At 43.0% G+C, this 25,180-nt stretch overlaps 1 protein-coding gene across 10 annotated transcripts in view; it reads right to left on the bottom strand.

The window, feature by feature from the left end:
- The window catches only part of LOC121887977 (partitioning defective 3 homolog), a 356,909-nt gene that overhangs the window by 79,217 nt on the left and 252,512 nt on the right, over positions 1–25,180 (bottom strand). For all 10 annotated transcript variants that reach the window (XM_042399172.1, XM_042399173.1, XM_042399174.1 and 7 more), the window contains one exon: positions 5,395–5,523. In XM_042399172.1, coding sequence (XP_042255106.1) covers positions 5,395–5,523 — 129 coding nt within the window. The remainder of the gene's footprint in view (positions 1–5,394; positions 5,524–25,180) is intronic.

Raw genomic sequence — 25,180 nt, 5'->3', positions numbered from 1 at the left:
ATGCTGTTGTCATTACTGTTGGATCCATATTGCATTATAACTTCTGGTTTTTATACACCTATCAGCTTTCAAAATAAGCTTTTGTTTCAATTCATGATATCCTATACTATTTCAAGGAGAGCAGTCATGGCTCATTTTGTCTGTGTGTTTGTGGAGAAAACATATCCACAATCCAAACCTGTCAGTCTGCTGTGAGAGGCCTATTCCAACTTGTTCTGGCTGTCAGAATATGGTGTTAAGTTTCTATCCTTGGCCAGTTGGCAATGGGTCTCTCTGTGACATGCTGAGATTTGAGTGCTACATTCCCAAGTGCATATTTTCAGCTAGATGACTCTTATTAACCCATTAAGAATGAAATAACTGTATTGATTTATCGACTCTTTCTCCTAACTTTTGTTGTTGTTAAGTGAATCTGCAAACTTTTCACTGCCGACACAAAATTTTAATGTATATGTGAAAAGTTCGAAATCAAAATATTTCATGTTTTTTGTATAATATCCACTCTTGACAACAAAGGAACCACACTTTCTTAACTATGAAATGTCTTGGTTAAAAATGGGACATGTTGACGTTTTCAATATTAAAACAAAACCCCCATCCTCCCCTACCTTTACCCATGTTAGTAGCCCAGTCCTAACAACACATATAACCCAAGACAAAGTCCTGTGCCAACCATTCACCCCAATATCCTCCCTATTACCTCTGTGCTGTATAATGATGTCACACTTCCAGGATCAGAAAAAAAACAGCAAGCAAATTAATGGTACATAAACATATTTTGTTAGAGAGAGGGGGGTAGAATTAAGAAGCCATTTTTCTGCTTTGTAATATGCTGATTAGCTCCAAACCTTACATCCACACCTGCTAACAACCTACAACTGCTCCTCCACTGCCAACTCATCTCCTTCCCCCAATTTCTCCTAAGAGACCACCACACACTCTACCATATATACTCTATTAGCCAATTAATGGCCCAGCATGTTAACATTGAGGAGAGTGCTGCCCACACTAAACACATTATTACCGTACAGCCCCAATTACCAGCCCTTTTCCTCTCTTCTCCTCTTACCAGATACTACGTACAAGAGGAGAGGACACTGCAGCCTTTAATGCGACCAGCCCAGAGAGATTTTATTTCACAAAGGGGACAATTGAGTTGCAGTGCTTTATAGCAGCCCCAGCAAGAAGATACCGCTAATATTACACCACTAATTGCTCAGTTTTTTGTCTCTGTGTCTTGTCTTAATGCTGCATTTTATTGTATATTCTTGGAAATAGAAGCGACCTCACATGTACCTTTATATAAAATACAGTGCTAACACTTGAGTTTGTTCTTCATAACAGTGCAGTGGAATGGCATTTCCTCCTGGCTAACAGACAGTCTAGACAGTCTAATGCTGAGGCTTTCAGGGCAGTCAAAGTTTAACACCTAATCCACTGACTGACCATGTCCTCAAAAAAATGATGTGTCAACCAGATGATGCTGTTCTTTCTTTAACATTCCTCCTTTTTCAACCTTTTCTGTTCTCCCTGTTGTTTTTTTCTTGTCCTTCATTGCCACTAAATTGAGTCTGAAAACCGCATCTTCACACCAACTAAAACTGAATTTGTAATGATACTGTTGTGCAAGGTTCATTTCAGCGCATGAACGTGAAAGCGGGAGACTGTCACGTCAGGTAATTATTTAAACGTATTATATTGGGAGAGTGAGAGTCCTGGTGTGAAATGGTAGCAACCTGTCAGCTCACCTCAAGTCCTCCCTCTCCACACTGAATAAATCTCGCTGTTTATCCAACAGTGCTGTTATTTTGGACCAACAAAGCCAGCAGACTCCTACCCCATATGTTTGTCAATGTTTAATCTAACCAAGGGAGACAAGGGGGAGTTGGAGAGAGCGAGGGGGGGGGGCTGTCTGTACTCTCAGACACTCATTTTGAAGTCAACACACTTAGAAGTTTGAAAGCCTGCCTCTTCAATATGCATTGTTACTGTGGTGGATGAAACAGAATGTATTTGCTCTCTTACTTTCTCATCCAGCCGTCTTGAATAGATTTTTCTTTTCAATACCCCCTCATCAAAACATGTTCTATTGTTCTGAAGTGGAGATGGAGGGCAGAATGAATCTGAATCTAATCAAAGTGCAGTAAATGACTCTGCATGCAGCTGTCTGTGCAGAATTGCAAACCTCCGATAGCCCATCTTTTGTGTTGACACTTGGCCCATAACAGCATAATGCAATCACAGAGATAATTGTCCAAGTTCCATGGTGTTAATTCACAGTGTTAATAATCGCATTAACTTGCTTGTAGGTATCAATATAATTACAAATGTAATCACACTTCCCAATCAGCCGGTTGGAGCTTCCTTTGAACTTGCTATGGAAATGAGACTCAAATAGGATACTGAAATAATGAGATAGTTTGACAAAGTGGAATGATAACATTAGTGCCACAATCACTGATATGAAAAAACAGAAACGGAAGGATCTGCCTTAAAGCAAATTGCTTTATTCTTTTCTATCTGTGGCACAAAGTCTCTGAAAGCTGAGCAGGGTGTTAGGAAAAAAAAAGCCTCTCTCAAAAGACCAAATTCTCACACCTAATCCAGGTTTGCTGTTTGTCAAAAGTGAATTGTGCTGACTGACCCAGTCCAGGAACACTGGTCAGGTTTTGTTTGTCTAGAGTCAGCAGGAAGTCAAACAATAAACAAGAGGAAGGGGGCCACTGTCGAGGAAAAATAAGCAGCAATGTGCTGTGCTGAGGTCTGGGGAGCAGGGACAAGGAGAGTGGCAGTGGAGTGCTGGCCGCTGATTAGAAGCCAACTGGAGCCAAGCAGATAAGAGAGAATGGACATCATAATCAGCTGCCACAGAGAAAGACAGAGAGAATAGAGTTCAGTTCAGGCATAAAATGAAGAAGGAACATTGTCAGGTTGTCTTTGTGTGCTCCCCACTTTGGCCGGGAAAATATAGTTTCAGGGCTAGTATGTGCAGAGATAAGTCAGAGACTGATAGAACCCATCCTCTGTTTCTTTCTTTCTCTCTCTTCTCCCCCATGGCCTTATATGAATGAGGGCCACATCCACAGAAACGGCTGCTCTCCAACCCACCCAGGGTCCAATCAGAGAGTTTGTTGTCTCCACAGTCCTCTCAACATGAGCCAATCAGATAGGGGTGCCTTGGGTGCTGTCCACGGGCATAAAGAAACAAGAGTGATGGCTGCTGCCGCTGGGCTGAACAGAGATTTAGATCAGTCTAACCACAGGTTCTAATGCTGCCTTGATGATACATGAAACAGTCAATCACAGGAGCTGTATAAAATCTGCCAGATTTTATCAAAACAAATGCTGCTGATAACCTCTCTTCATCAAGTGGATGCAGTACACTGTGCTCTAGTAATGAAGTCAAAGTTTTATGTACTCTCTTCTCCATCATGTTCAATCCATATGAGGCTGACAAAATATCAATGGAGGAGAACACATCTACTCAAAATAAACGGGTTGTGTCTGCAAGGACTGCAGGCCAAACCATAAATTGCATGAATCATATCAAGGTCAGAGTTTTAAATATATAACCATAGCTGCCTTATTGCAGGGTAAAAAGGGCAGGTTTTATGAATTAATCTGTCTCACCTCTTCTCTGACTCCTATTTTGAATCACTAAAAGCCCCTGTCAAAACCGTCTGCTTGAATTAATGATCGCTAATGTCAAATGAGCCGGGAGTTTGGCTGCAGCCCATCCCGGGTCGTGCTGACACATAGTGCTAGCTGATGACTGCCAGCTTCGGAAACCCGTTACGGTCCGATCCATAATTTCATAAACGCACTCTGAAATAGTCCTATCTCCGCGGCAGCAATGTAATCAATCAGAGCATGTGCCTTAAGCGGAGAACTACGACAATCAAATGTAACACCTTAATACAGTAGTGCAACCAAAAAATACAACAAGTAATGGATTTCTGAGCTGTCGTCCTGCGGAAACCTAATGCTTTGAATATCGACTTGGCTTCATGGCAGGTTGGTTTATTATTACCCACCACGATTTCCCTCAGGATTCCCTTTCCATTAACTGAGGGACAATCCCGGCCTGGCTGAGTGATGGGATTTGGGAACAGGTACAAAAGGAAAGAATTAGGTTGGCCTCCTGCACAGGGAGCTGGGACCACAGCTCACACATGCAGAACGGACGCAAACAAGACAGGGAACGAGAATGTGCTGCAAGACAAAGCAGCAGACAAAGAAATTGGGTGACACCGGTGAAAGAAGAAGAAGAAGAGTTAGAACGGGATTTAAATAGCATGTGTGTGTGTTTTGTGGGGAGGGGATGGTTGCGAGGGCATGTGCGCTACATATCTCATGTCCACTGTGTGCCTGTGTTGATTCTGCTGCTTAGCATGACAGTCGTTTGGGAGCTGCTCAAAGGGGACAGATCTAGATGGAGAGCCAGGCCCGCCTGTCTCCAGGGTGCACTGAGGGAAATGTGTCGGGCCCTCAGCCAGAGGGGGTCGCATCCGCAGTGGAGAGGACCTTCACTGCGAGTCATGGTCAAATACCGCAAAGAAATGTGCTGCAGCCTTTTGAGCGAGGCCTCCAGATGTTCCATTCAGCAGGGAAGAGGGCCTTTGTGAGTGTTTTTTTGTGTGTGTACACTTGTTTGTGCTTGTGGTACCATGCATTTGCGACAGCCATCCATCCTTCTCTCCCTTCGCCGTAAGAGGGAGCGGTATCAAGCCCTATTGTTTCTATTCAATTAGCTGTCATTACCAACGGCAGTTTGATTACTGAGTTCATTTGGCTGGTGGAGAACAATGGAGGCAGCAAGCTGTCTTTTCATTCACCCTGCCACCAATATTGTCTCTCCTTCTGGAGAGAATTAAATAGGGCTTGTCTGTGAGGGATGAGGTGTACGCGACAAAACCAATTCCTCGCCTCATTCTTCTGGACGTCCTGATGTCCACAAACACCAGAGGACATAGAGCCAAGAGGGTTGGATAAAAAGGAACTTTTTATTTATTCTTGAGCGATTAACAACCTGGGCGAGCTGCAGGAGAAGACAAATGCAGAGCTACATCGATTTCACTGTTATAATGAGCACCATTCAATCATGACAAATCCACAGGGGCCTACGAGCACCATTAGGAGGTCAGCGCCTCTGAATGGCACAGGCAACAACAATCCATAAATGATCTATTTAATGTACTGATATAAAAGAAAGGGACATTTCACAAATTGACATCTGAGTGCTTTCCCAGAATTTCCCAACCTTGCTCCCCCATTTTGTTAATTAGGTAGTTTGCTAATTTTCCGGTCAGCAATGTCGCTCCTCCGCCCCCTTTGTTCAGCTGGGACTTAATTGTTTAGGCTTTTAGCGAGCCAAGGCTGTGTCTGAGCGCTCACCTCTCTTGTTCCAGCCTCATCCGCTGGGTCTCCTCTTCTGACGCCTGCACGTCCTCTGCTTTAGATTTACTGGAGCCCTTCCTCTCCATCCTGTCTCCTGGCCGCTCATCCCTCCGATGCTTTCCAAACCTGAGAAAAAGAGAAGGGCAGACATGGATTTAATTGATGTCCAGGCTTTAATAATTTCTAACCCAATATGGACATTTTTTACAGCAGCGTGGCTCCTCCTTTGTCGCTGAAATTCAGGTGAAATACTCAGAAGGAAATTAAAGTGTCAAACTGTCAAAATCTTCAGGTCGGGTGTGTATAGGGGAGACAGCTCAGGAGGAGTTTCCCCAGGCACCCATTCGTTATTGAAAGAATAACTTGGCCTTTTTCATATAAATGCAATCAAAATGCATCAAGCCATATCAAAAGATAACTCGACGTAGTGAATTCCCTCCCTGCCAAGTCTCCATCCAGGACAGTAGAAAAGATTCAGTGTGCAGTGTTTAAAGTAAGTTTGAAAAGCGGATAATAGCAAAACTCCCCTTTTTTAAAGAGAGGATGAGCTCCCTGTTTCCTCCCTGAGCTGTAGAGTTTACTTAAAGTGATGGGAGCAGTGACAGCTCATGATTTAGTTTTGAACGAGGAGGGAACAAACTACCTCCAACCAAGCAAAATGTAAGTGGAGGAAACGGCATCATTTGTAACTTTCTAGGCAGCGTCGCAAACTTTTACATTTTAATGACGGGAGTGACACACCGGTGGTGGTAAATCTGTGACAGCTTTACAGCGAGGTGAGAATAAGCCAAGCCGATGATCGTAAATTCGTCTGGTCGGGCCGGACTTCGTGCTGGGTGAATAAATGACTGAAGTCTCTGGCTGACTGAGAAGTGTGAGAAAATGATGAGGAACGGAAAACAGAAAGGAGGCCTGCAGTTGACAGGGAGTACGGTACATTTACAGGGCTGCACACTCACAAACACACACACAAGATATGGGCAAGTCTATTATCTGACCTAACTGGCTGAGACGTCATTATACTGACTACAATGTGCTTGTGAATAACACTAAGATCAGATGCCAACTTTATACATCTGCAGAGAATTTAGGGATTTAGGACAAACCCTCTGATGAGGCAGAACGGGAAAGACAATATCGTAAAAATCTGATGTCATTTCCTGCCGCTCCACAATGGTGCCAGCTGTAGAGGAAGTGCAAAACGGCAGGATACAGAAAAAGGAAGTATTACAGACAGTTATCCAGGAAGTGCACAGAATGGTCATTTTTCATATCAAGATAGAAGCACATCTGTACACCATACGCACTAAATACATCTGCTTTGATCCATGGTGTGTGGTTTTCAATACGTATGCACAATCTTAATTAAATACACCTATGTAGAATGCAACCATTTCAATCATTTGATTATTTTATAAAAGAGGTGAGAAATTGGTCACTGCATGGACATGAATGGCATAATTAAGATTATTATGGAGGCTTATAATCAGTGTTGGGTCATCTCTGCTCTCAATCATAAAAGGCTGACCAAGAAACTGTTTAAGTTACTGGAAATGAAAATGTGTATATATTTCTACCCTATGACATTTATTTGTTCTGTTTTATTTTGTTTTTGTACCACTGTCAAATGTTACTGGTTTCATATGTGACAAATCAATAAGAATCAAAGTATCAAAAAAAAAGAAAAAGAAAACCTTGTACATATTATGAGTGACAGCTTTGTGGGAACCAGGCCACTTAGACTGTGAACAAATTGGATGATTGTAAAGACAAGACAATAAGAGAGAGTGTATGAATGTGAGGACATGTGGCCACAAGTGAGAAGGGAATTCAATAAATATAATCACAGAAAATGACTGGATTTTTATTGAGTGTTTATACTGCATAACATAACTCGATGTTCTCGCATTGTACACACGGACATTGATCATGATGTTCCAAATGATGGGCTTTTTCCCCCCCAGCGGCCCCGTTCAATTTCAGACGGAGCAACAAGAGAAAACATGAAACTCTGCAGTCTCCCAGATCCACAGTGCGTCACTCCCAAGTTTATTTTTACCGTCCTCATAGCAAAGCTTTATTTGACAGTTTGAAAACTTTCACTGAAAGCTGAAAAAATTACATCAGACAAGGTTGACTTTGGGCCGGTGGAAGTGAATGTATTCATGAAATGGGAGACTGTTTCCCTCACGGATGTTTATTATTCTACTTTACATTAAAAGCAGCCAGGACCTTTGTGCAAATGGCTTCTCTTTGGTAGCGGCTGCTTTGGAATTGTAATCTTCTGAATGCGCTGTGGCCTGGTGGGAGATCCTGGTTTGGGGTTATACAGAGAGCCCAGGAGAGGCCAGGAGAACGATATGTGGACTCTGTCGCCCGGATAGCATACATTACCTGATTAATTAATCAACAAATGGCTCTAGTAAGGCATAAAACTCTAGGCTGGGGCTGGGAATGCTAATAATAGTGAGCCTGCTATCTATCACCAGGGCAGGTGACAGCTTCCCTCGCCTCACTTCAAGGACTTTCATTAACTTCCTCAGGAAAATTCACCTTCCTCCAGTTTTTTTGCTCAGTCTCTTCTTTCTCTCCACACCTAAAAAAAACATAAAATAACCTCAGGCGAGACAAACTTCTGCCCTCAACTTTTTTTCTTCTTCTTCTGGATCAACATCAATACAGTCAGGGATTTGTCATAGTCAAACATATTGGCGGATTAGACTGAGCAGGACCCTGGGCATGCAGCAGCTCAAATATGAAAGGCTATTCCCCCATCGCCGGTGGCCTGAGAAGGAGGGCCCACATCAAAGTGGAGGCGGAGGAAAGGGACGATACTACCAGAGCTATTAGAAGGCTATCGGGACACTTGCTGGTTCACTGACAACATGGCTCTGCCCTTCACTCGAACAGCCTGAGCCCTGCCAGTGGGGACCATGGTGGAACACAGGATTAACCACCAAACCTCCACTGACTCACAAAGCCCAGTGTAATATTGCTACACTCGACATTTTAGTAGAAAGATACAAATACAAAAATCTGTGGTACCAGTGTGTGTAGAAAAACTGCAAACCACATTGACTTTTATACCTGTCTCTGGAAGATAAGTGTCTCTTTTGAGAAATGAAGGGAATCCGATAGAAAACAGTAATGATTTGGAGTTAATCAGTGTCAGGAGGGACTGGGAGGACACAACTCAGCCGTTTCTGTAAAACTCTTGAGCTAGTATTGACATCTTGGCATTAATTGGGGCTGGCATCAGAATAGCTGTATTGAGAGTGAGGTTGATGAGGCTTGATAATGAGATACTGATTGGTAGCTACAACTTATGGACAGAATGACAATGGAGTAACTACAGTATGTCTTGCAGTTTGGGAAAGAGAACCTGTTTCGGCCCAAAAATCTGATCAGTCTCTTAATGTGGCTGCACAACTGTACTTACATGTTGTATAATTACAACTTAGGCATCATGATGACAATTGTCAATTAACACTATTTTTCATTGCACACATTGTAAAAACAAAGTTGAGAATACCTGAAATTTCAAGGTAAGTTACAACAAACTACAATAACATTTTGAGTTGAGCAATTTAACTTAACTTCTTATGTTAAGGCTTTGAGTTTATCCAACTTTGAATTTTTTACATCTGTTAATAAATTTAAAGTGAAATCAAATCTAAACATTGTAATCTCTTGAAATTTTTTGCTTATAATTGGGGTTGGTTTTCAATTATGCTTGTTTTATCAATCATACAATTGTGATAGATACACTCCCTCATGACTATAGCTGAATTATTAACAGCCACAATCAGCCCAAGATCAATGTTGTTTAACTCAAGTCATGTAAAGCAAGTACACTGGAAAACAAGCATATAGAGAGTAGGTGAAGTGCATATCTGTTTGCATTGTTTTACAAATAATGAGGTAAAAGTATGTAGAGGTTACCCCTGTGAGTTAAAAGCACTGGCTTCAGACTACTCTTAACGCTCGGTTTCCAACAGTTTTTTCTACTTTCAGCCCAAGCCAACATAGACTTGTGACGGATTTCTTTATATGGTCATCTGCTCCACACACAGCGTGTAAGTTCACTGCTGCACTCTGCTAACATTATGACGTTTTTTCATTTCATTTCATTTCTCATGCCAAGCTATGACTCAAGTCGAGCTGGCACGTTTTGAGTGTTTTTTTCATTACACAGCACTACAAAGTAAAATAAGTAGTTTACCTGTTGGAGGTGTACTCGTCTGTAGCTATTCATCAAACGTCATCATCACTGTAGCTGTTTCTGCTTGTACTATTCCTCTCTGCATTATTTCTAAGTGATCCACTGAACAAAGAGCTCCAAATATCTCCAGATGTTGTTTGTCAACTGGTTTTTAGCACCACTAATAAAACTGCTAATTCAGTGATCAATACGTTTCACTTCCTGTAAATTCTTCACAATAAAAGTCCCCTGTTATTCAGACATTTAAAAGCTTTTAATATGAAGCAGCAAAAGCAGAAAATGTTGTCAATAACTTAATACGACTCTGAAACAGCTGCCCCTCGGCAGGCTTCCGGAAAGCCGGCCAATCAGAACAGAGCTGACTCATCGGGAGGCGGGCTTTAAATAGACAGGAGCTAAGACTGCCTGTTAAGAGACAGAGGCTAAACTGAGGGGCTGCATAAAGAGCCAGTATAAGATAAATAAGGAGTTTTTTGAACTGCTAATCATGCAGAGCTACTCTAGTGGAGTCCCAGAATAAAACTAAAGAGCTGCAAATGAGCATAATAGGTCCCCTTTAAATTTGACAAGTTAAGTGGACAATCAGTTAGACATTTAGTCAAATTCTCATTTTGTTGAAAGACTGAACTTGTAATTTTAAGTTTTGAAAGTGCTAACTTAACAATGTAAGTTGACCTTACTTGAAACTGACAAACTTATCAAATTACTCTGAGTTCATAATAAAAGCATTCATTTAATAAAACTGATTATATGATTTTACAGTCTACATAAGTCTGGTATAGTAAAGGAGGAGTCTTCATGCCATCCACAACCACAACAACAACAAAAACACAAATTAATGTTTTCACTTTTTAATGGATTTCAGATAAAGATTCTAAATTTTCTGGACTCAAATTTGTAAGAGAAAGCAAGTAACTAGCATGACTTTTTGCCACAACCTCAATCGTACAATTTCAAATGCTGATAATTTCTAAGGTGTAACAACTTTATGTATGCCAAAGAATATGAGTTGCTGTTTTTTTGTTTTTTTTGTTTTTTTACAATGTAGATGTACGACAGCTATTTGAATTGAGAATGGAAATAATTCATTCTTGACCTTGGGAACAGTAGTGTAACATAATGACCGTAACCCAGAAGTTTACAAACTGGCTTTTTTCTGAAAAAAGTAATAAGTGGGCCTTTGAATTAGGATAATTTTGTTAAATAGCTATTTGAAACGACTTGTGCTGGTCATTATTTGAGCAACGGCCAGACCTCACATCTCCATTCAAACCAGGTAAACAATGATACGCCATTTACATCCTCATAAAGCTCTGATCTCCTTTTTCTGCATCTGTCCACCAGACCGCAGCACTGTTTAATGATGCGTTCCTAAGCATCTATCTCACTGTGGCAAACAGCAGGTACTGTAAGAGTGATGAATACACAATTGCAAAGGGGCCCTCAAAAGACAAAGAAAGATGGAGAGAGGAGAGATGCGTCTGGATAGAAAGACAATGATCTCAGATTACATGAGCACAAACACACAACAGCTGAGTGAGATGCACATTTGATCAGTAGGATAGTGATAAGCACACAGAATGCAGATAGACACAAGGAACGTTTATGACCTTTAGCCTGCATTCAAAGCTTGAGCTGCTCTGTGCTATTCATCACTGGTTGGCCTTGATGATGTCTGATTGGCCATCACAACTCATTTGGGGGGTATGTAATCTAACATGTGTCAGTCATATATAATAATATATTATATATTAGTGTTTTGATGGCCACTGGTGCAATGAAACATCGGGAGTAAAATTGAAGTGTTCAATCAAAGTGCCGTCGGTTAGATATCTGCTGACAGCATGTCATGAAATAAAATGTTTTCAAAGACTGTTGCATATTAGGCATGTTACTGAGTAGCTGGCTTTACTCTATGTATGTACGGTATCTCCTTTTAGTAGAAAAGAAGTCAGTAAATAGGTACTCCATTCGATATGATACATCATCATATATCACAGAAAACAGAAGGGTTTATACCACTAGCAGTGGATGCCTCATACATCATCTTCATCGATTTACAGGGTAATAATACTTCAAGGCTGCAGCACAACAGGGGAGTAAAAAGTCAAAGACAGAATTTCCAAAGAGGGAGAAAAAGTAAATTATGCAAAGCCTCAAAGCCAGTTTGATTGTTACAATCATTTAATCTGGGGAGTAGATTTGAGAGAAGCTAATCTGTTTTGACATCTTCTGTGGGGAATTTTGTGGTTTGCTCACAGAGAGTTGCTGACTTAGGAGGGAGGATTGGGGATATAACTGCCTATTCCTTCCCCTAAAATGTGTGGTTTCTGAAAGTGAATGCAAGGATGTGATGGACCACCTGGTTTAACCTCACATGAAGCACTCATCGCATTAGGTGTTAAATCTTTGGCATTATTCAAAGCTGAAAATGGAACAGGTGAGCCAGAAAGAAAAAACGACTGCATCTATCAATATGAGTAAGTGATGAGAAGATAATTTCAAGGGCAGATAGAGAGAATCATTATGGTTTCTGCTCGGCCAACCTGAAAGTTAATCCAAATCTCCCAGGGCGAAGTCCCCCACAGGCATCTGACGTGGTGTCTGAGCCCCCATCCCCCGAAACTGTATTTGTCGCTGACTCGCAGTCAGGAGGAAAATAAATAACTATGCCCCCACCCACTGCATTTCATGCTGATAATCTATAAAGCACCATAAAAAAACACTTTTTTTCTCTCAGAGAAGAATCAAGAAATGTTATTATCATCTTATTGATGGCCAAAAGCACACTGCAGAAAGTTTAGACTAACACACATACCCACACACAAACAAACACACTTTTTTTTAATACTATTTCTCTACCTTCTCCTATCCCTGTCCAATGCAAGTGCATGTCAATATGAAGTAGTGCATGATTTCTACACAGAGCTGCACCTGGGGCAAAACCCTGACAGTGGCATGTCATTGTACAGTGCCTTGTAGGAAGGTGAGGCTGTCGGATTTGTCTGTCCTCCTTGCAAGCTAAGTGTTGTGTGGTGAGTAAACACTCTCTACCTGGGGTGAGACACATCGATGCCTTGTAAAAAAAAAAAAAAAATCCAATAAGACAGTCAGAGAAAGAAAAAGGGAGAGAGTGTTTTTTTCTTCCCCGGGAATCACACTGTGACCCGGGGATCGTTAACAGGCATTAAAGTGGCGTTCGTTATCGTCGAGTGGCCTCGGCGTAATGTCGCCACCACTGGTTTCCAGGGACACCGACCCCAGAGAGGTATGCGAGGATGTTCTCCAGTTGTTCCTGCAGCCTCCAGCCACTGCCAGCTGATTATCTCCCTCCCCGTGGAACTCATTATCTGCAACTTGTAATGTCAGTCAGCGCTTACCCTGCCAGACCTCTTTTAAACCAGAATCTGCAACCTGACGCATCCTCAGAAAAGCATTTTTCAAAGGGAGTGTTTCATGAAAGAGACTTCAACCTGAGATTCATCACTGAATAAATGTGTAAGATTTTTGGCATCATGCTTGGGCTTCAGTCTTGGGGTTCATTATATGGAATATGCCTTCAAAATAACACAACCCTTAATGCAGTCGAACATTCCCTTGCCTTTTACAGAGACTCTGCCTCTTGCAGGTCACAGCGAGACATGACATCTTTGCGCTTTCCCCTCATTGGACAAGGGCTTGCACACACTGAACCAATCGATTTCCTCCTGAGGAGGAGGGTGGGGAGCTGTTGTTGATTGGCTGCAGCTCTGGAGGGAAGCCAGGCCTAATTCTTTTCAGCGACGGTGTGAAAACAGTGGGGAGAAGTACAGGAGGAGGGAGCATGGCAGTCGAAATGGTTCATGCCGGGTGGGAAAGTGGCATGTCCCGCACGGCGAAGGCATGACATGCATTTATTCATGACATCAGGCCGAGCCCCGGTAGGTGGACAGCACTGTGGGTGAAACGGAGGGAAAAAATTATTCTCACCAGAAACTTGTATGCCTCTTAGGTCTCCCAGCTGAGCAAAGAAGACACCGTCACTTTGGAGAATGTTCAGTCTCAGTGACGCTCTATGTGGTCTTTCAATGTGCCAAAATAATGAAAAAGGAAATCAATTTACAGGTATATGAATTGTATACCATCTCAGATCACTGTATTTAAATGACAGTCTTTTTCTCAAACAATATCGCTGTCCCCACCTGTTTACCATAAAAAGGTTATTGTATGGAAATTAATATTTTCTGGCTGAAATACACATGCATGGAAATTGATGCGATACAGCCCTCTCTGAAAATTGTTTTCAGCCTTAACGTTATCTTTTTTCCTGCCATGTCAGTCAGTATTTCCTATTATTTCTGCTACTCTGTCAGTCAGGTCGTCCGCCATCTGTTTTTTCCTCTCTTCACACTTCTCTTGCAGAATTTATCTTTCTGCCTCGCTCTGTTTTTCCTCCCAGCCTTTTATTTTCCTTCATCCGAGTCTGTATGTGTGTCCAATGGCCAGATCAACAACTACATTCCACCACTGGTCTCGTTGTTGTTGGCCTCTCGTTGAGAGGTAGACACAGATAAGACAAACAGAGCTGGAAATTCTTACCCCACAACCAACACCCCCCAAGGAGGAAGAAGGAGAGAAAAAAAGACAAAGGGTTTACACTAAAATAAATATATGTGTGAAGAATGGTCAGCCATGGAGGGCTGCCAGGCTATTTCAGGGTGCTATCCCATCCTCCAGATATTTTATTGTACTTCCACAATGTTTGTTTGTACCACATTGTACACTGTACTACTGTGTGTGTGTGTGTGTGTGTGTGTGTGTGTTTGTGTGTGTGTAGGAGGGTATGGTAGATTTTCAAAATTCCACCAACAGAGTTAATCCGCTCTTATTGAGAAATGTTCTTTCTAGCCACAGAGACCAGACAGAATATAGACACGCATAACTGCAGCAACATCCAAGATGCTGGAATTACATCACAGTGAATGGCTGAGGATGTTCTCTGCCTTTAAACTAACAACTATCAGTATCAAAGCCACTGTTGAACTGAATAAGTGTATATGTGTGTGTGTGTGTGTGGGGGAGAGTTTGAATGTCTATCAACAATAAAAGTTCTTGCATGCGTGTGGGTTTGTGTGTTCGCAAGCTGGAAAAAAACCAGCATTCATCTGTTTTCTCTGTGTGCCAATTATTCATATTTAAGCAAGAGCAGGTACACACAAGCATCTTTGTGTGTGTGTGTGTGCGTGTGTGTGTGTGTGTTTACCTATATGTGTGTTCCCGTATATCAAGGGACAGCTTGGCTTTTCCATATTTCAAACAGCCTGTGCAACACAAAGGACGAGGCCCAGCCCAACATGATTGCCTTTAATGTTTCACATAAATCACTGAGTTGTGTGTGTGTGTGTGTGTGTGTGTGTGTGTGTATGCGTGTGTATGTGTGAGGAGGGGTGGGGTGTTTTTGCACACGCTCTGAGGAACGTTTCAAATCCCTGACACCCCTGATTAAAGCCTCTCATTACAACACAAATAAACAGTCCAAACGCATTCATACATCCATTTGTTAAAGTGTATGAGCGCAGTGAGCGGGGAGTTTCTGAAGGACAATTTACACAGAAACAGTCGAGCAGCTCAGAGGGAAGTTCAGGTGATGAGGTAGGCTTTGAGTGTGTGTTTGTGTCTGCGTGTGTACATTCTGATCATGCAATGGCATATTTAATATAATTGCTGGTATTTGCTCCACTAATAATCGTGCACACTTTCTTTCACAAACACATTATCAGCTGCCAAATGCTTTGACTGGCCACAACCTATGCATGAGCAGACACACACAGTCTCACATGCTCATATACATATACGCATTTGACTAATGCCTAACCATCCTAGCCCACACAGCCACACACAGGGATGCAGGAATGGAGATGGGGGTAGTGGGGAGGAGGGAACAACACTGCTGTGGTTTCTCAGTGGAAGAGCTACAGTAGGTGGCTCGGGCTGTGACCTAGATACAGTATGGCACACTGCATTCCTAATGGGCCATTTTGATCATTGCCACTCGCTGTATGCAGCTAGGTTGCTGCTGCATGCCTCAAACGCAAAAACTCAGCATTCAGCAAACATAGCAGCCAAAGTCTGCTCAGCTCTTCTAATGATGGCAACCGCAACTGTGAATGTGGGGGTACCATGGTGGAAAAAAACAGAAAACCAGAATTTTGAAATAGCTGTACAAAATACAAGTGTTGCGCAGAAACTTGCAGAGGCCTCCACTGATAATAGGTTTGGTGATGTATTTACAACTGCTTTCACCACCCACAACTTGGACCCATTAGGATGTGTAGGTGAGAGGAAATAGCTTATGATTACTGTCATGATACAAGATTGCCTCATAAATTAATTTTCAGCCCTCTTTTCTTGTCTTTTCTGTTTTGATTATCTTTGGCTTCTTGCAATTGTTTCCTAACTAATTTACATGCTGATGAGTTTGGAGACAGATGTCTTTTGCAACGCTCAAATGCCTGATTTCCAAGATGCTCGGTTAAAGGACAGGCGAGGGGAGAGGGGAGAAGTGAGGCAGGTTTTCTGTCTCGTAAACGTCAGACTTTGAAATACAGGCATGGACACACACCGGCCCAAGTGTTGTATTTGAGTCCATCGGAGAAAGGAGACAGCAGAACCACTGATCCGTGATATACATCCCTCCCAGCATTCAGAGGGAGACGGGAAAGGTCTTTCTGTCAATGCCACGATGAATCTCCAGGGCAGCTGGGGGGAGGAGGGAAGAGGGATACTGGTGGATATATGGAAAGAAAGTGGGAGGGAGTGACAGTAATTGTGAGTAAAGTGAGGATGAGAGACAGTAGGAATCCCATGGAATCTCAGGGATAGTGACTGTACATCACAAGCAGCGTTTGATAAATAACCCTGGACACTCCTCTTCTGTCTGTTGGACTTCTACAGGATGAAAGGGTTGTTTTTCCAAAAGCAAAATAAATGAATGGAAACTGAGTACAGAACCACAAGTATGTCAAATTAAACATGCTGAACATTCCATTTTTGAATCTAGATGTCATTTATAAAACCTTAGTATAATCAATGAAAACAAATGAGAGAGCAAAAATCAATTGCATGGTTTGCAGCTTGTACCAGTCTTCTTTATACTGTGGGATATTTCCCTACTGAATTGCAGCACAAAGGGAACTTGCTTTACAGCACAAATTAGGAATAAAGAGGCTTTTGTGTAGCAAAAAGCTGTAGCTTTTGGAATTTCTTGCAATGCCAAATGGTGTAAGGAGACAAAAATCCATCCAATGATTGTAGAGACATTTCACTCAAAACCACACATGTGAACCTCATGGTGACACTACAGGAAATGTCAAGGGATCAGCAAAGTCAATAGGCTTCCTTCTTTAGGGACCATGGAAATCTGAACAAACATTCATACAAACAGTAGTTGTTGAAATATTTCAGTCTAGACCAAAGGAGTGGACCAACCAACATTACCATTTCTACAGCCTGGCTAAAAATGACTGACACACATTCAACTGTTATGGTGAAGCAAAAGAGAAAACCTTGGGACAGAGGAAGAAGGGTTTATGGGTAAAGTGGTATACAACTTGCATGAGATAGAAACAACAAATCCACCATGGTCTTATTAGGAAATACTGCCAATGCAAGAGAGATATACCAAACCTATCACCAGGCAAGAACATCAATATCAGACAAACTGGCAAAATCCCAGACATTCAACAATATCTGCACATGGCAACTATGATACAGTCAGTAAGGGAAAGATAATGTTTATGTTAATAAAAAGGCAAACCTTACATGCAAGTCTATATCAGGACATTAAGTCTGGTGCGCTGCATGAAAGTCAGATGTGCTACACACCCTTCCACCACCCCAACATCCACAGTTACTGTCCAACTCAAGCTACACAAAGGACACACTATGTCTGGCATCCACACTGAATGTTGGCATTGGGCATAAATTAGGAGGTGTAGAATTGTCCAAACTGGACATAATTACAGGGTACACTGTTCAAGTTGATATTATATTGTTTGGCCCATCTGTGGCACAGACAGAGAAACAGAGGCTGCTGCACTGACAGACTGGAGGATGGATGCACTGGACCTGCTGGGAAATGATTTCAACTTATAAGGGGCTGAACCAGATATATGGATCTGTAGCTGGAAATATCAACTAGCCTTCATCTACTATTATGGGCTGTTCAGACCATCATCACATACTCTCTATTCCTCTCTCCCTCAGCCTTGCATTCACACCCTCCCTAACTCACAAACTAGAAGGAAAACAGCTCACACATCTTCCCTATGACAGTGAGAGCCCAATTAAGATTCCTTCATGACAAACATGGGGAAGGATGAAATCCTGATTCAGCCATGAAAAGAATCTTCATTTCTTTGACACCCTCACCAAAGACAGGGAAAAGAGAGAGAGAGAGAGAGAGAGAGAGAGAGAGAGAGAGAGAGAGAGAGAGAAAACCGTGAAGGAAAAATAGACAATTTCTCTTTACATGCCAAACACATGTCGAGACGCTGACAGAACAAGAGGAGTATGGTTCCTACCTTTAATTGGTTGCCTTTGATGGAAATCAGAAGTGTAATTCAACATCGATTGATATTACCTTTGTAATTCAAAAGCAATTTTCCCAGCTTTTTTTCTACCTAGCCTTCACTGTGATTGTGTCTCTCTCACTACCCATCTTCTCACTCACATGTTTAAGTGTGTGTGCGCATCAGCAGGTGGGAACTCAGTGGATGGGAAAGGTCATTTCAGCCAAAGGCCTCTATTTCATTACATGCTAAGCCTGGTGGATGGATGAGCAGACTAGCAATGAGTCCTACTGTAGCAGGCAGCCCACTTCATTTGCATAACACATAGGGGCAAATAAATAGGTTCTCCCATGTGCATTTCTCACCTCTGTCTCTGTAATATCAAGCATGCTTTGCATCTCTAATTCAACGTATACTTTATTTCCTTCTTCAGACCAAAACATACATTTACAGTAATACGGTTTATTACGGGGGACATTAATGATTCATTTGTACTATTTGGAAAAACAAAATAGGATTGTGCTGTTCTCAGATCCTTGAACGTGTTCTTAATGTTTTCTCATTATTTTCAAATCCGCCTGTCCTCTGAGAGTCGACTCGCATTGGAACAGCCTTTCCCTGATTGATCAAAGCAATCTGGGCCAGAGTGAAAAAATAACATCAAAGTGGAATCAAAGTGTCTCAAAGTGTGAAAAACAAATATCAAACAGAGAGGGAGGAAGTTAAGAAACATCGGCCGGTTATTGTTTGGAACATGAAGGTTGATGTAAGGAGAGAGCATGGAGCATGGATGTAGAAAGAGAACTGGATACAGTGTTGGAGGCGGAGCCCCGTCCATTCCTATCAAAGTTGCTCAGTGGCACATGAAGCCAAAAAAGCCAATTCCTGTTGTAAAGAAACTACCCAGATGTTGCTCATGCTTCCTGATTGTTGGGCCCATATAGCATGTGCACCAGAGACTTCCACCGGCTGAGCAGGTTAACTTCCAGTTTAGCCCTCCGCTAACTTGAATGGGTATTAAAATAATTAAATTGTGCAGCTTTTCTAGACTTTCCATATGTTATCAGACGGAATGGATCAAATTCTGACAGTGAAACTAGTCATTTCATGCGGGGGTTTTTGAAATTCAAATCCACTGATTTACACATGTCTCTTTTACAATGTAAGTCTATGGGAAAAAGTCTTTTTGGGCCCAAAAGCATCACGTGGTGAACCCGGAAGTTGTAATTATACAGTTTGGCCACTATGTCAAATTGGCTTCAAAGCCGGCATACTTCCTGGGGCCTTGGCATGGAGGGAGGGAAGGAGGGCAACTAAAGTCAGAAAGATAGCTGAGAGGAGAAAAGAAGACAGGAGAAGAGAGAAGAGAGAAGAGAGGAGAAGAGAAGAGAAGAGAAGAGAAGAGAAGAGAAGAGAAGAGAAGAGAAGAGAAGAGAAGAGAAGAGAAGAGAAGAGAAGAGAAGAGGACTCTTAGGTTTCCACTGGTGGGTCCGGGTGTGATTCCACTGGGGTTGGATCATTAGTAGTCATAGGCCTGATAGAGTATGGAGGGGTGCACTGCTACACTTAATTTGAGCTCTTTAATAACACACTTTATGAATTCAGTCATGTTTGCAGCCCTCTGCCTGAGACACAGCGTGAGAGACATCGGTGGATCTCATTTCAGGCCGACAAGATTTCAGATTCAATTAACTCCATCGTGCAACACCACCTCTCCACACACACACACACACACACACACACACACACACACACACACACACACAGTCATGTTTCCATCACTTCAGAGGACATCACATTGACTTACATTCATTTCCTGGAGACTTATCCTAACCCTTACCATAACCACTACTTGCCTAACCCTAACCCTTACCCTAACCTTAACATAACACTAAACTAATCTGACTATAAACCAAGTCTTCATCCTCAAATTAATGCTTTATGTTAACGGGACTTGCTTTTTGTCCTCATAAGGGAGGCAGGTCCCCACGACATGACTGCGTAAACAGATTTATGTCCCCACAACATGAGGAATACCTCGTACACACACACACACACACCAGACTCCCATCTTCTCCCCATGCTTCAAGGTCTATCTCGGAGCACTGCATGATCATTCTAAACCTAATTACTCCAGGGCTGTCTGATGGAGGCCCAGTGCTGCCCAATCACATTTGCATCGAGTGGCCAAAAGCAGAGGAAGTGCAGCCGGACAGCAACCCCCCCACCCCCACCCTCTCCCTCTCCCCAATGCCTGAAACGACCATCTCTCATTCTTGCATGGTGGCTGAAGTCGCAGAGCATCCTCTCCTCCCCCCTCCTTAATCCTATCCCTCAGCCTCTCCTTACGTCTAAATAAATGCGTCACCTCGCCAGAAATTGACAGTGACATCCAATTTTTTTTGACACCAGATACAAAGCTGCACTTGCCTTAACCTGGCGTACAGAAGAGTTTTGTTGTTTTACTGTTTTCATCTCCCGTTGCTGCACTCTGTGACAGTGGCGCTAATCTTCTCAGTGGGGGACTTTGTTGTTAGTTGTTTGTCTCCCTGCTGGGCCTCTTTGGTATATGATTGGCAGGAGAGTAATGGGATGTCACACTCAGAGGACATTTTTGTGGAGGAGTTTGGAGTTCACCCTGCAAAAATGACCCCTTCAAAGTCCAGGGATCATGCATCAGCTTTGAAGATGCAGGGGGGGGCAGTTCTTCTGAAAAGATGTTTCGCCCACAAGTTGAAAAAGCTGACCCCCCTGTCTGTATAGAGCCTCTGGTGACATGATATTTCCTCTAGCTGTGCAGCCATTTGAAGGTGATACTGAGGTATAACTTTTTTGCCTTAACCTACAATTACTTGCCCTTAATTGAGTACTTCATGACCTTGTACTGCATGGAGGGTCAGTGTTTGTCTCTATGAATTTACTAATCGCTGTCCTGCCGATGAGATTATTTATCATTGCAACTGTTCTGATAACCATTGCATCTCACTATCCTTCTGTTTGTTTGTTCCACAAACACATGAGCATCCGAGCTCAAGCCCCTTTCTCTTCTCTCCCTATTTTCTTCTCCTCTCCTCTCTTGTCTCTCAGGCATCTCTTGCTAGACCAGCACCCATCCTAGAACCGCTCTACTTTCCTTGGCTGTTGGTGCCATTTCCTGAAGTTTTGGATCTGGTTCCCCATCCTGCCAGAATTCAGCCTCACCTCATGTCTTTATCCTTCTCTCTCTCCTGTGTGAATAATGTCTTTTCTTGTCTCTTCTCTTGTGTATGTGAATGGTGTGATGTGAGTCTCCCCTGTGTGCATGAGTAGTCAGTCCTCCTGCCAGGTCTCCATGGTGATGGAGGTCATGTGGCTCAGGTCCTATTCTGTTCTGGTGGCATCTGGAAGCTGCTTGGCATTCTCTGCATTACATTCTTCATATATATTATAAATCTGTTGTTATTTTCATTATCTTGTTCAATGCTGTATTCTGTAATTTGTGTTCTATTCTGTACACACAACATCTATTGCACGTCTGTCCGTCCTGGGAGAGTGATCCCTTCTCTGTTGCTCTTCCTGAGATTTCTTCCTTTTTTTCCCCATTAAAGGTTCATTAAAAGAGTCTTTCCTTATTCGAATCGAGGGTCTAAGCACAGGGGATGTTGTATTGCTGTACAGACTGTAAAGCGCCCTGAGGCAAATTTGTGATTTGTGATATTGGGCTATACAAATAAAATTGACTAGACTTGACTTTGCACTTGGCAAAGCTACCAAGGTTCACTATTGAGTTCCCTCTGAAATATTTATACATGACAGGGGAAATTTGTGGCTCACTGTGTTTTAGCCCTTTCCACAGGGAGGTGGAAGGTCGGGGTCAGCAGCATAAAAGTACCCCTGGACCTGACAGGAAGTCACTTTTCTGCTAACAGGCGCTACAAGGGAGTGACACCTTGCCCATACGGAGACTAGAAAAGCGATTTCCCCAATCACTGACCACCCGGTGAGCTGATGTTTATTTTTACATCACCATGTTACATTCTTTTTTTCATGTAATTATCTTCTGTTACATTACTCACACTCTTCACTTCACCCCAGCTGCCACTCATTCTCACATACAGGCTCCAGCTTGATGCCGTGCCCTGCGCTTGCCCTTACTACCTCAGCACAGACATTATGATGAGTGAGGCAGAGCAAAAGAAGGACAATTATCATTTTCTCTCAGATTACATTCAGCAGATGTCAGCGCCCACATGTGGAGGCGGCTAATTGCTGTCTCCAAATCAACTGTGGCATAATACTACAAGCATATGTGAGCATGTGTGTGTGTGTCTTGGGGAAGGTGGACGGGAATGAACATTATGGAGGGAAAGTCATATGTTGATCCATCAGGCATGCTCTTGGCCATGTGTGTGTATAAAAAGCCAGGCTAATGCGTGTCATGTCGGTATACTAATGATCAAACTGGCTTACCCGCCATCAGCTGTTCACACCCACACGAGCAGAAAGAATCATATGGTACCAAGACACGGAGTGGCTCAGGAACACGCTAACTACCTACTCTCATGCTACACATGAGGTAATCGTGCTTTCGTAGCATTGTATCCATATTCTAGGCATACTCACGCATGCATGCAAACACACACTCGTGCCAAACCCCCCACACTCCAGCGCTCCCAGCATGCTTCCACACTGCCTAAGAATAATAAAGATTGAAGGATAGAAAGCATCCCTCTACTCCGGCTCTCGCTGCTTTCCTTCCCACTCCACACCCCTCTCTCCCGCATCCCTCCGTGTAGCCTTGAGTGGGGCTGCATCTGCGGGGAGGAGCAGGCAGACGAGGTCCCCAGGGTGATGGAGGGCGAGGAGGAAGGGGAGGTGGGGGGTGAGGGGGGGGGCGCCCGGCTGTCACACTGAGCTTCAGTGTTGGCTGATGGCTCGGTGTGAGGCATGCCACTTATCAGATTGGTGGGGAGAGTGGGAGTGGGGGGTAAGGAGGGGGGGGGGTGAGTGTATGTGCGTGGGTGAGGACACACTGGGGAGAATGGGTGAGGGTGATGCCAGAACCCATTAACACTGTCTTTTCATCTATACGCACACAAATTTACATGTATCTTCAAAATGCGCACTCATGCTAACACACACACACACACACACACAAAAAATCGCCAGAGATCCTCAATCCTCCCTCCAGGCAGACACGATGCCGTGACTGCCGCTGTGAAAAGCTCCCTTCTTTTCTCATTCCCCCTCTCCCTTTCCTTTTCATCCTCCTTTCCCACTCTCTCTTGGTGCCCCAGTTCACTCCAGTGCACACGCTCTCCCTCCACCCTCGCCCAATCCACCCCCCACCTCTCTGGCCCCCCATTCCCCTGTCCCATCCCTTGCCTTCCAATTTTGCAGCCTCCTCCCACTTGTCTCCTTCATGCTACTTTTCCTGCAGTATTATGCATTTCCAAAGCTTCATCAAACACACACACACACACTAACTGTACAAAATCATTACATACACACAAAAACATACAGAACATCCATAAAGAAAATGCATATGCAGACACTGCAAAAATACACATCTAAAAGTCTAATTAACCCATTTAAAAATGTATTACAGTATCCACTGTGTTTTAACAATTGAACACTCTTACTTATTATAAATGACTCAGGATGGGTATTTTTTTGCATGTGCATCTGCACAACAAGCTCACACACATATAGACACATCAGAGGATGGAGATGGGGATTTGATGGAGGAGGTCAGTCAGTCACAGAGCAGATAAACAACACCTCATTAGGCATGTTGAAGGGAGTCTTGCAGGCCAGGCCGAGACAGCATTGTCTGCTAGCATGCTAACAGGGCCCAGGGCAAACCTTCCAACATCCAAACAAACCTGATATGATCGGAAAGTAATGATCACATGTTATCCACTAGAAAGGACATGAATAATTACGTCCAATGGTTTGGGGGATAATGCATCGCCCTGCAGATGCAGACATGGACACAGGGATACATGCGTGCAACAGACATCCTTGAAATAACATTGATGCCAGGCTGCCTAGGGCTGGATTTTTATCCTATGCATGCATGCACATTGCTATCCATTCACAAGATTATGAGCTATTCATTACTGGATGGTACAGGACTGTATACCAGGCAGTCTGCCATCGTATAGGCAGTACAGTATGAATCCAGAGAGGCAGGGAAGCCGGGGCTCTGCACTGCAGTTTCTTTGCTTTGGGCTTTAGGCAGTCAATTTTCTTTCCATCACGCACTCGCACACTTTCAGTCATTCTTGCACTCACAGTATTTATCTCACAGTCTCTCCCTCTACCCTCCCTCTCTCTCCCTATATTAGGCCATCCTCCTTTCCCCTGGCTCTGATGTTAATGCACTCCCAATCAGGCTGTCCATTAAGCGGACGTGCGCTACAACGTTCATCAGGCCGTCCAAAGGCCTGCATGCAAATGAGCTCAAATTGCAGCGCCCTGCAAACTCCTTGAAATCTCCTTAGAGGGAGAACGTGCGTGTAAGACATGCCTGTGTGAGAAATGCAGGAGAAAGTGAGAGCTTGTCCATTTTATGCAAATGAAAACCACGGAGACAAGCATTACAAAGGATTAACCCAATCAGGATGTCTTTTTGATGTTTTTGATGCAATGGTGAAACGCTCACATGTGATACTTGCTAATGTAAATTCTATGCGTGATCCGTAAGCCTGAGAGCGTTGAGTTACTGTCAGCCAAACCTTTTGTCATGCACAGGAAGACTTCTCTATTTTGAAATCACTGTCAAAACTTTTGCTAGAATCGCTAAAAATGAGACACATGACAGATCTTTCACTTGCGTTCCCTCTCCTCCCTTTTGACCGCTAGGCATTTCATATCACTCCATTTTGTTGTTCACTAAAAAAAAAGTTTGTTATTGTATCCAGTGGGATGCATTCTTTCTCACCTCAGTTCCTTGCCATCTCTAACTTTCTAAACCTGTTAAGTGGATTGTGAGAGAATGGGGAGAGAATAGAAGAGGACAGTGTAGACG

Source organism: Thunnus maccoyii, chromosome 21 (assembly GCF_910596095.1).
Source record: "Thunnus maccoyii chromosome 21, fThuMac1.1, whole genome shotgun sequence".
Classification (NCBI taxonomy): Eukaryota; Metazoa; Chordata; class Actinopteri; order Scombriformes; family Scombridae; genus Thunnus; species Thunnus maccoyii.
Note: the sequence above shows the minus strand (reverse complement) of the source record. Positions and strands in the feature narration are given on the sequence as shown.